Source organism: Ahaetulla prasina, chromosome 15, assembly GCF_028640845.1.
Source record: "Ahaetulla prasina isolate Xishuangbanna chromosome 15, ASM2864084v1, whole genome shotgun sequence".
Classification (NCBI taxonomy): domain Eukaryota; kingdom Metazoa; phylum Chordata; class Lepidosauria; order Squamata; family Colubridae; genus Ahaetulla; species Ahaetulla prasina.
In genome coordinates this window covers 4,152,489-4,164,752 of record NC_080553.1, presented here as the reverse complement: position 1 = coordinate 4,164,752, position 12,264 = coordinate 4,152,489, and the positions used below count along the sequence as shown (strand labels likewise).

At 48.5% G+C, this 12,264-nt stretch overlaps 1 protein-coding gene across 11 annotated transcripts in view; it reads left to right on the top strand.

Moving 5' to 3' along the window:
• The window catches only part of NCOR2 (nuclear receptor corepressor 2), a 236,236-nt gene that overhangs the window by 212,895 nt on the left and 11,077 nt on the right, over positions 1-12,264 (top strand). For 8 of the 11 annotated variants that reach the window (XM_058158811.1, XM_058158809.1, XM_058158820.1 and 5 more), the window contains 8 exons: positions 29-185; positions 3,948-4,534; positions 7,388-7,495; positions 7,582-7,730; positions 8,328-8,527; positions 9,516-9,656; positions 9,748-9,893; positions 10,785-10,838. In XM_058158811.1, coding sequence (XP_058014794.1) covers positions 29-185; positions 3,948-4,534; positions 7,388-7,495; positions 7,582-7,730; positions 8,328-8,527; positions 9,516-9,656; positions 9,748-9,893; positions 10,785-10,838 — 1,542 coding nt within the window. The remainder of the gene's footprint in view (positions 1-28; positions 186-3,947; positions 4,535-7,387; positions 7,496-7,581; positions 7,731-8,327; positions 8,528-9,515; positions 9,657-9,747; positions 9,894-10,784; positions 10,839-12,264) is intronic. The other 3 variants (XM_058158813.1, XM_058158812.1, XM_058158815.1) reach the window with 3 other exon arrangements.

The following is a 12,264-nucleotide window of genomic DNA, read 5'->3' as shown; positions in this document are numbered from 1 at the left end:
TTTGCCTCCATTCCATCTTTTATGACAGGCACCGAGCACAGCAGCGGCCGTACCTCCGCACACTCTCACAAGCACTCCCCAGTCTCCCCTCGCACCCAGGAGAACATTCAGCAACGTCCCAGTGTGCTACATAACACCAACATGAAGATAATCTCTCCAGAAGGTCTCACTCCCTCCGTTTTGCGGTAGGTCAAATTCTCGACATTCATCCTGGGTCCAAAATGGAACCTGCGCAGCGCAGATTCTGGGCTGGTTGCTTGTCTAAATATCATTTCTTGGTTGGTCAGACAATGGGTGTCAAGTGGAGAAATCAGGAAATCCAGGCAGTTCAAATGAATGCAGGTAGTCCTCGCCTTACGACAGCCAAAAATCTCTTTTGCTAAGTGAGACATTTTTAAGTCGAGTTTTGCCCCATTTTTCAACCTTTCTTGGCACAGTTGTTAAGTGATTCCCTGCCAGTGTTAAGTTAATAATACTGCTGTGAAGTGAATCTGGCTTACCCATATTTTTTTTTTATTTTTTTTTTGTTTACATTTATTTATTTATTTATTTATTTATTTATTTATTCACATTTATATACCGCCCTATCTCCCTAGGGACTCAGGGCGGTTCACAGGCAAATAAAAAAGATACATATAAATACAGAATAAAATATCCATTAAAAAACTTATTTGATATAGCCAAATAATTAAAAAGAACCATATATATAATAAAACCCATTAAAATCTAAATTTAAAATCTAGTCCAGTCCTGCGCAGATGAATAGATGTGTTTTAAGCTCGCGGCGGAAGGTTTGGAGGTCCGGGAGTTGACGAAGTCCTGGGGGGAGATCGTTCCAGAGGGCGGGAGCCCCCACAGAGAAGGACCTTCCCCTGGGTGTCGCCAAACGGCACTGCCTGGCTGACGGCACCCTGAGGAGTCCCTCTCTGTGAGAGCGCACGGGTCGGTGAGAGGTATTCGGTAGCAGTAGGCGGTCCCGTAAGTAGCCCGGCCCTATGCCATGGAGCGCTTTAAAGATGGTTACCAAAATCTTGAAGCGCACCCGGAAGGCCACAGGTAGCCAGTGCAGTCTGCGCAGGAGAGGTGTCACATGGGTGCCACGAGGGGCTCCCTCTATCACCCGCGCAGCCGCATTCTGAACTAACTGAAGCCTCTGGATGCCCTTCAAGGGGAGCCCCATGTAGAGAGCATTGCAGTAATCCAGACGAGACGTCACGAGGGCGTGAGTGACCGTGCATAGGGCATCCCGGTCTAGAAAGGGGCGCAACTGGCAAACCAGGCAAACCTGGTGAAAAGCTCTCCTGGAGACGGCCGTCAAATGATCTTCAAAAGATAGCCGTTCATCCAGGAGGACGCCCAAGTTGCGCACCCTCTCCATCGGGGCCAATGACTCGCCCCCAACAGTCAGCCGCGGACTCAGCTGACTGTACCGGGATGCCGGCATCCACAGCCACTCCGTCTTGGAGGGATTGAGCTTGAGCCTCTTTCTCCCCATCCAGACCTGTACGGCCTCCAGACACCGGGACAGCACTTCGATAGCTTCGTTGGGGTGGCCCGGAGTGGAAAAGGACAGCTGAGTGTCATCAGCGTACAGCTGGTACCTCACACCGAAGCCACATTTCTATCCCGCCCTTCTCCGAAGACTCAGGGCGGCTTACAGTGTATAAGGCAATAGTCTCATTCTATTTGTATATTTACAAAGTCAACTTATTGCCCCCCCAACAATCTGGGTCCTCATTTTACCTACCTTATAAAGGATGGAAGGCTGAGTCAACCTTGGACCTGGTGGGACTTGAACCTGCAGTAATTGCAGGCAGCTGTGTTCTAATAACAGGCTTCTTACAGCCTGAGCCACACCGCGGCCATTGATCTTAACTTATCAGAAGGTGGCCAAAGGGGATCACGTGACACATCAACTGTCATAAATATGAGTCAGTTACCAAGCATCTGAATTTTGATCACGTGACCATCGGTCATAAGTGTGAAAAATGGTCATAAATCAGTTTTTCCAGTGCCGTTGTAACTCTGAACAGTCACTAAATGAACTGTTGTAGGTCAAGGACTACCTGTATAAAGGTTGGTTGCAAGGTTAAGCTCTACAAGAATCTGATCTATTAACAGTCAAAGCAAATTGGCGGTAGAGAAGAGTCAACGCAAAGCCTCTGTGGCTCAGACTGGTAAGACAGTCTGTTATTAACAGCAGCTGCCTGCAATTACTGCAGGTTCAAGTCCCAAACAGGCCCAAGGTTGACTCAGCCTTCCATCCTTTATAAGGTAGGTAAAATGAGGACCCAGATTGTTGGGGGCAATAAGTTGACTTTGTATATAAATATACAAATAGGATGAAGACTATTGCTAACATAGTGTAAGCCGCCCTGAGTCTTTGGAGAAGGGCGGGATATAAATGCAAATAAAAATAAAAATCAAGTGTGCTGAATTTAGATTTCTTGTGGGCACCAAAGGACTCGAGACTGATGACGCATTTGAACCCTCCCTCGGGCTCAGCCTGGTCACCTCCTGGTCGCCTCATACTGGATTTGGCAATTTTCTCTACCCAAGGACCTGAGATAGGCAGATGTTGTTGTTTGAGGGGCTTCAAGAGATCGTTGCAGGCTGTCAAGCTGCCATTTGCAGTTGACTGATGGTTCTTTTATAGCTACATACCTTTCCTTTCCTGCAATCATTCAGACCCTTGGAGGGAAGGTGTCTTATAGGCAAAATCTTACATGCCAATTCTGGATGTCAGTATAGGGAGGGGAATCTGTTGGAAATGAAGCCCCTTTTCGCTCATTCCCCCCTAGACGTTTTCTTCAGTTGTAAACCCCAAATTATAATTAAGCCAAAAAAGTCTGCCTGGCCCCAGATCCTCCATCTGTGCAAGTGCAGAAAATATATCCTATCTGTAGTTTAGTTTGCATCTTGCACTTGGAAGTGCAAGAATAAGAGCTGGGAGGGACTTGGGAGGTTTTCTAGTCCAACCCCCTGCTCAAGCAGGAAACTCTATTCCTAAATGACTATAGAGATTCTCAGTCATCCAGGTCACGGTTGTCCCAAAGGTGTTTCTTTCAAGAGGCAACTGGACTCTCTTGTTTTTCTTTGAAGACATCTTGCTTCTCATCCAGAAAGCTTCTTCAGCTCTGACAGGATGGGGGGGAATGGCAGGATTTATACTCCTTGCAGACGCCTGGTCATTTGCATGGGTTTGAGTACAATGCAGTCAGCCATGTGGAGATCTGTACATTGGGGAAACAAAACAACCACTTCATAAACACATGGCACAACACAGAAGAACAAACCCATCAGGACTAGATTCAGCAGTCCATCCGCATTTAAAAGACAAAGGCCACTCTTCTGAAGACAGCAAAGTCCACATTTTGGACAGAGAGAACCGCTGGTTTGAAAGAGGGATCAAAGAAGCCATCTATGCCAAAATTAAACACCCCTCTCTCAACAGAGGGGGAGAGATACGATATCATCTATCTTCAGTCTACAACCCAGTCCTTTCAGCAGTTCCAAAAAGGCTCCACACCCATTTGCACTGCTCCAGTAACCCTGATGACACAGATAAACTCCAGGTGGTCTCAACAACCCTCTAAAAGAATACAAATGACCAGCCGACTGCACCATTCAGTCAGAGCTGAAGAAGCTTCTTGGAATGAGAAGCGAAACATCTTCAAAGAAAACTCAGAAAGTCCAGTTGCCTCTTGAAAAAAGCACCTTTGGGAAACACTATACCATTCCAGACAAATGGCTGTCCAATCTCTTCTTAAAAACCTCCAGTGTTGAAGCACCCACAACTTCTGGATTTCTTCTAAGTGTGCCCTTGCAGAATTCCAGGGCTTGAATAACCCCCGTAACTACATTCCTCTTGACACCCCTTGCAAAAGATGTGGGTATTTCCTTCTTCTCCCCCTGGAGATCTTTTAATGTGGTTTTCTGCTTTGCAGATCTTCTTCTTCTTCCTCCTCTTCTTCTTCATCATCATCCATTGCCACCACGTCCCCAGCCTGCTCCTCTGGGTTCTGTCCGGCATCGGCATTGCGCAGCTCCATGAGTGGCTTGGACAACTACGCCTCAGTGATGGAGTCGGCTCATGTGCAGAAGGAGGTCTCTTCCTCCAGGACCCAGGACATCAAAAGCGAACGGTCTCAGCCTGAGACAAACCACCTGTTCACCTCAAAGTTGTCCGCGGGGCCAGGCCTAGAACAGACACCTTCACCTGTAAAAGCTACCGAGCCCAAGACTTTGTCCTCTTCTGGGCCGGGGGCGAGCCACCCGTTTAGCAGAGGACAGGGGAAAATCCAGCCTTCGCATCACAGCCCCCTGGACCCATCACTGCACGCCGTTTCGGCCCCCGAGCAGCCGAGTAGAGAAAAGAGTAAACCCTTTTCAGTGCAGGAACAGGAGCTGCGAGTACTCGGTAAGACTACCATGACAGCGGCCAACTTCATTGATGTCATTATCACGCGCCAAATTTCTTGCAATAAGGGGAGGCCCGAAAGAAGTTCATTAAATAACAGCACCAATGGCGATGGTAAGACATTGGAGGGGGAATCGGGGGTGGCTCTCCGCGTCGGGGGGCCTTCCAACCCGCATCCGGAGATGTTACCAAAGATCCTTCCCTTTCCGCAATCATTTATTTCTTTTATTTTTATTTTTTAAAAGCGTTTTAATTTTCACATTTGTGGTGAAGGCCCCTTTATGTTTTCAGCGTTGTCTGCCTGAAGGCTCCTGTTTTGCACCCTTCCTGTGCTCATGTTTCTTTTCCCCCCCCACCCATTTTTCAGCCTGTGTTTCTCCCCCCCCCCCTCGGTTCCCATGCTTTTGATTTCCCTCCTGAGCATGTCAGTCGTGTGTGGCAGGGCAGGCTAGACTTGGAAACGGGGAGGGGTCTCTCAAAAAGGGACGAGGGTTGAAACCAGGGCCGTCAAATTCCAGGCCCGCGAGCCGGATGTGTCGCACTGACCACACCCACACCCAGTTTAGCGAAGAGGAAAAAAGTCCTGAATATGTCATGGTGACCACGTGAGTTTGACACTTCTGATCTGAACATTGAGAAGATGTCACGGATGCACCATCAAACCCTTTAGCCAAGCCTGTCCAAAGGGGGGTGAGGGCTTGTGTTGCCCAGTTGTGACATGTCATTCGCTGTTTCGACACCCGTCCACCTGCCTCCGGGGACCTCTGCAAAATGTACGAAATGCAGGAATGTGGGAGGTCATGAATTTTAGCACCGCGTGTCGTGTCCCACTCCTCCGCTGACGGCCGGGTCAGGGAAATCCGAATCAGGCGTGCCTCTGCAGCTCTGCCCAAAGTCCTAGCAAAGTCCTCAGGGCAGGCAGGAGACCAGAAAGTGACTTCAGCAAGATATGTTTAGACTTTGCCTGACTCAGAGACTGCCAGAAAGCAGATCCTTTATATAGGCCATGGGGTGTGGCTCCATGACTCAGCACTCATTAAGGCCTGCCCCTCCCTTCCTTCTGTTGTCTCCGCCTATCCAGTCTTCTGATGCGAGGGTCACTCCAATCAGCAGCTGTTGGAAATAAACCTTCCTCAGGCTCACATGCTGTGGAGGAGGGGGAGGGGTCTAGCTGCTCCGTTTGCCTGGGCATGGAGCCAGGGCTGGGGCCGGGGGATGCTCCCTCCTCTGCAGCCTGCTTGGGCATGGAGCCAGGGCTGGGACCGGGAGGTGCCCCCTCCTCTGCAGCTTGTCTGGGCATGGAGCCAGGACTGGGGCCGGGAGGCATACATTCCTCCGTGTTCGGGAGCAGATAAGCAGACCCCGGCTGCGGTGAGAGCGGACAAGACACAACACCGCGCTGGCTTCCAGAACAATTTCTTGTTCTGCTTTGTCCGTGAATTGTTGTCAACTTGCTAAAGTCGGCCGAGATACAGGTAGTCTTCGATTTATGACCACAGTTGGGGATCAGAATTTCTACTGCTAAGCAAGGGAATTGCTAAGTGAGTAGTTGCTCAGCCAGCTGGGAAGGTCACAGATGGTGATCACGTGACTCCAGGGACAGTGCAGCCGTCATCAATACATGCCAGGATGCCAAACTCTGAATTTTGATCACGTGACCACAGGGATGCTGCAATGGTCGTAAGTGTGAAAAACGGTCATAAGTCCCTTTTTCCAGTGCCATTGTAACTTTGAACGGTCACTAAGCAAATAGTTGTAAGTCAAGGACTACCTGTACACAGATTGCAACATGGAGAAGGTCCTCTGGTGTTGAGCCAGAAGATGTTGGGATGGGGAGAATGAGGTTACTAAATGGTCCCTCGGTTTGTTCCCCCAGTCTCTGGGTTCCCGGACTGGTTGAGACTACAACTCCAAAAGATTGCAAACCAGGTGCTGTGAAAAGCTGTTCTAGAGGGCCGGAATAGCTCAGGCTGTAAGGAGCCTGTTATTAGAACACAATAGCCTGCAATTACTGCAGGTTCGAGCCCGGCCCAAGGTTGACTCAGCCTTCCATCCTTTATAAGGTAGGTAAAATGAGGACCCAGATTGTTGGGGGGGCAATAAGTTGACTTCGTAAATATATAAATAGAATGAGACTATTGCCTTACACACTGTAAGCCGCCCTGAGTCTTCGGAGAAGGGCGGGATATAAATGTAAATAAAAAAATAAAAAAATAAAAAAAATAGAACTAGAACCAAGTGTTTGGTTGCAGCTTGAATGGAAGTTCACCCTTGGAGGAATCTCCATACTCGGCAACACTGCAGTTGTCAGCAGTGTGGCTCAGCCAATGAGTTGCTTATCCAAAACAAAAGCTGTCTAATTATACTGTTGGAAGCTTTTGTGTTATACAACTTAAGATGGGTGACTGCACTGTTTCATACCACACAATATATTCCAAAAGACCCCAGTGGAAACCACTGCGTGCTTCTCAAGAGTGTGTCCCCCATAGAGGCCTTATGGGTCAGTTCAGCCTGGACCAAGGTTGGATGTGAAGGACCTCTTGAACGTTCTCTAGTCATCTTCTCTACGTAGGGATCCAAGCAATGAGGTCTCAGCAATCTAGGTGTCAAAAGTGGCCTTTGAGGGTATCTCTCATCCAGGGGTAAAATGCTACCGGTTCAGACCAGTTCGCGCGAACCGTTAGTAAAAGCTACCTGTTTGGGCGAACCGTTAGTGAAAAAAAATGCTACCTATTTGGACAAACCAGTATTTCCGACAATCAGCTGTACCGCGCAATTTATATTCGCTGCAAAGTAGGAAAGCGTGCGTTTGGTGCACACTGCGCATGTGCGCGCACAGTGAACCGGTAGCAGACTTTGGAGCCTTTCGCCACTGCTCTCATCATTTCAGTTCTCCTAGTAGCTGTTCACCAGCTGAGAAGGAGAGGCATCCCACCAACCTTTAAGGCTCTCTTTTGTGCTCCTCAGTTTTCCGTGGGAACTACAGTCCTGATGGCGTTGAAACCATAAGCCCCGTGAACTCCCCCTCTGCCATCCACGAGAAAGGGATGAAGCTGACTCAAGATAAGGAGACAGGTCAGGGTCTCCTCCATCCATAAAGAGGGACCTTTTCCCGTTTGGTTATGGCGCATTTCATTCCGCCCGTTACTTTTCTCACCTAGGTTCCCTCAAACCTTCAGTGACAGAGATCTCACACATGCAACAGCTCCACCAGATCACTGAGGGTCATCAGTCCCCGAGTCAGCCATTGCAGGGACCCCCGAATGCCAAAGGAAATCAGCGTGTCGTCACCTTGGCCCAGCACATCAATGTAAGTGGGATCGTTCAATGCAAAGTCTGGTCGTATGTTCATCTTTTTCAGTGTAACTTTGGTTGTTAAATGAATGTTTGGAAGACAAGGACGACCGCATGGTGTCTCAAAGGGATAGGGAGCCATCCAGGGGTGGGCTTCAAAACTTTTAGCAAGGGGTTCTCTGCCCAGTTGCTGGGTGGGTGTGGCCATGGTGGGCGTGGCCTAGTCGGCCTCCTGTACCACAGTAGGGGGGGCATTTTTGCCCTCCCCGGTCTCCGGAGGCTTTCGTCGAGCCTCCGGGAGGGCGAAAACAGCCTCCCCAGGCTCCCAAGGCCCTCTGGAACTTCTGGTAGGCCCATTTTTCGCCCTTCCTAAACCTTCACACGTGCCCTGCACTTACCCGCAACCAAAATGGACTGCATGGGGACTCCTGGGAGGGGCAGGGTGGGGTGGGCGGGGCCAGCCAGGAGTGGGATTTGGGGGGGAGTTCTCTGAACTGCACAGAATCTTAGCTAGAGGTTCTCCTGAACCCCTGCGAACCCCCAGCAGCCTACCTCTGGAACCATCTCAAGAAATGATCGCAAAGAAAAAATGAAGGATATCCCTTTCTTACAGGAAGTCATCACTCAAGACTACACGCGCCATCATCCCCAGCAACTCAATCCCCATATCCAGCCTCCCGTCTACTCCTACTCGGGGGCTGGTGGCCCTGTCCTGGATCTCCGACGAGCTCCTGCCGAATCTTACCTCCAGCACCAACCAATGGAACATGTTTCATCTTCTAGAATTTCCCCTGAAAATGAACCAGACCAAAGGTGAGGTCTTCTTCTAGTCATAAAAGAGGCTGCCAAAGGTGGAAGATGGGCTATAGGAAAAGAAAGGGGTGCCCAGATCAAGATTGGTGGAGAAAACCAGGCAGGGATCATGTTCCTACTACAGAGGGAGCGTCTGGGAGGTCACATTCAAGGATCAGAGAGTGTCAAAGCCAAAAACAAACACCAATGGTGCAAACTTTGAAGGAGACATCTGACCATACCTGGCCTACACGTCTAGGGAGATTCTCAGTCATCCAGGTCATGGTTGTCCCAAAGATGCTTTTTCAAAAGGCAACTGGACTTTCTGGTTTTCCTTTGAAGACATTTCGCTTCTCATACAAGAATCTTCTTCAGCTCTGACTGGATGGTGGGGAATGGAAGGACTTATACTCCTTGCAGACGGCTGGTCATTTGCATGGGTTTGAGTACAATGCAGCAAGCCACGTACATTGGGGAAACAAAACAACCAGTTCATAAACGCATGGCACAACATAAAGGAACAAACCCATCAGGACAAGATTCAGCAGTCCATCTGCATTTAAAAGACAGGCCATTCTTCTGAAGACAGCAAAGGTCCACATTTTGGAAAGAGAGGACTACTGGTTTGAAAGGAGGGCAAAGACGGGATTTTCCTTGAAGATGTTGTTGCCTTGAAGAAGCTTCTTCAGTTTCTTGGATGAGAGGTGAAATGTCTTCAAAGAAAAACAAAGTCCAGTTGCCTTTTGAAAAATGCACCTTTGGGACATACCTGGCCTACTTTTTTTTTTTTTTTGACTCTCTCATCTTCTCCTGCAAAGAAACTCTGTTCGTTGCAATTCTCGTTTTTGGTCTTTCAACCTCCAGATCTTCATCCATCAAAAGGCCCCTCTTTTTCCCGTCTCATCCAATGGAAGAACTGAACCCCAAATGAGCTCCTCAACCAACCCGCCCACGGTTTCACAAGGTTCCTGTTGCCTGAGCCTCACCTTCTCACTCTTATCCTCCGCAGGTCCCCTGAGCAAATTAAAATTCCATCTTCAGACAACTGCATCGAGCCAATTTCTCCTCCTGAGGGAAACGGAGAAGCCGAGCGTGTCCGAAACAGCGCCTACCCCATTCTGTACCGCGAGGCAGAGCAGTTGGAGCTGAGGTAAGGAGTCAGGTGGGCAGTGTATCAGGTGGTGATGGCGTGGCTTGGAGGGTCAGCTGCAAAAGACTCGCTGTTCTTTTCAATCCTGCAGAGGATGCACCCGATCCCCTGGAAACAGCGTCCAACCGCCGGCCTTCTTCAGCAAACTGACAGAGAGCAATTCCGCCATGGTGAAATCCAAGAAGCAGGAGATCATCAAGAAACTCAGCACGAGCAACCGGAACGAGGCGGAATACAGTGAGAATTTCACTCGACTTTTTTTCCTGGCTGTCATCTATCTGTCTGTCTTTCTGTCTATCTATCTAATCTGTCATCCATTCATCATCTTTCTCTGTCTGTCATCTATCATCTATCTGTCCATCCATCCATATCTATCTATCTATGTAATCTACCATCCATCATCCATCCATCATTTTTCTCTGTCCGTCATTCATCCATCTGTCTGTCTGTCTGTCTATCTATCTATCTATCTATCTATCTATCTATCTATCTATCTATCTATCTATCTATCTTTCTATCATCTATCTATCTATCTAATCAATCATCTACCATCCATCCATCTGTTGTGGTCTGCCAGCAGCCTGCGGACCTGGCAGCAGATTCGGACAGTGAGGAGGCCGGGGAGGAACATGGGCCAGTCCTGGAGTCTGGGGAAGGCTAGGATGAGGGGTCTGCTTCGGAGGCAGAGATGGGGCCAGGGACAGCTGGGAGTTATGTGTGGACTCCGGACCCTCCAGAGTGGGACTTAAGAGAGGCAGAGGAACAGGGGGAGCCTGTTCTTAGTGCGCTCATGCACAGAGCTGCCAGAAGGCAAGAACAGTTAAAACAAAAGGGACAACTCGGGAGTAAGGCTTGGAGATGACTGGCCTCTCCCATAAGTCATAAAGGAAGAGCAAGACTTTGTCATGACTTTGAATGGTCCCTAAATGACCGGTCGTAAGTTCAAAACGCCCTGTAGTTCTTCTGTCCATGTGAAAGATTGACCAGGCTCTAGTTTTGATATGAAGAGAATTCATCTGACTTTTCTCAGCCCCAAATCTTGGTAATATCAAGATTTTTTTTCTGAAAAAGGCATTCTGCAATTGTAGGTAGGTCTTCTAAGGTGTTTCTCTTTGGTCTTCCTTCCAGATGTTGGACAACCTGGAACAGAGATTTTTTACATGCCAGCAATGACAGGAACAGGTAACCATTAAAACTCTTCTGCAACCTGCCTTTTTTGCCTTTTACCTACCTGGGATGGTGCCCTCTTTGGGGCCCTGAGATTGGGGGTGACTTTTGCAAGCTGTCATTATTTATTGACCACTGATAAAGCTAGTTCAGCTGTCCTGCAGCCAAAGATTGAAAAGCTTTTTATAACCTTTGGAAAGGGAGGCAGATGTCCGCAAAGGGTTGGACGGGGGGGTTGGAGGAAGACCCGACAATAGGCTGGTTATTTAAATTTTATTTATTTTTTTAAAATATAAAAATCACCCCTTCCTTGTTCCTCAACCTCTGTCTCTTAGACTCGTTGAATTACATTTTATCATCATTTATCTTTCCCTGGGAGCGTTGGGCAAACAGCTGCCCCTTAGTGCCTTTTCTTTATGCACTGCCGCACCTTAACTGCATGGCTTCTGATGACTCACAATTGCGATACAACCACCACAGATCCCAAGACAGACAGTACCCACCCAGCTCAGCTGATGTCCTCTTTGCCTCGACCCCAAAATCGATGGGGGAAAAGAATTGGGGAAAATGCGCATAGTTGGTGGACGGAACCACGCCCTTGGGGTGCCCAGGAACTTGTCCTCAGATTTTATGAGGGCACTTTGTCAATGCAGGTGGCATTAAAATTGAGAGAAGACCAGTTCCTCCATTTTGAAGGCTCCCAGTTAAGGGAGGGTGTAGCCGTTCTTCTGTTGACCTCAAGGTAGTCTATGGTCAAGTATAAATGGGTTAGAGTTTAAGAACATCGGTTCGGGCAGTTATACTAAAAAAACTTTGAAGTGGAGACATCTTGCTTTCACGAAAGGAGCCCTCAAAATATTATTGTTATTATTTTGCGTTTCCTTTCTGTCTTCATGTTACACTGAAGTCATATTTGCAGTGGAGGCAGTCAACTGACCCAAGTATCCACCAAAAGGTGAAGGACTTTGCCCAATGGTATTGTCCACGTATCTCAAGGAACGTGGAGAAGTCCCACCAAACCCTTTAGAGTCCTCTCATGACCTCTGGCAGCCATTATTTTTTTACCATATTCAAGGCCCACATCCATAACGTCATGCTACTGCAAAAACGCTGCATTTCCTTCCCAGAGTTTGCGATTTTCCCTTGTTCCGTAGCAGACGGTGAAGCAATGATCGCCATCAGTCTTTCAAGCGATGGTGTGCTTTGTTGAAATGCCACCAGTTCTGCCTTGGAACAAGGACATCAGAAAGACCTCAGAAGAAGTCACTTCTGATGAGGAGGAGGAGGATGTCCCATGGGTGGGGTGGATCCAGGTGAATTCTCCCTTCCATTTTGTCCCCCTCCGTCAACATCAACTGCAGTCAGAAACCCCGCTCCCCCATCGCCGGAGAGGCACCACGAGATAGGATGACCAGAAACATTTGTAACATCTGAACCCACT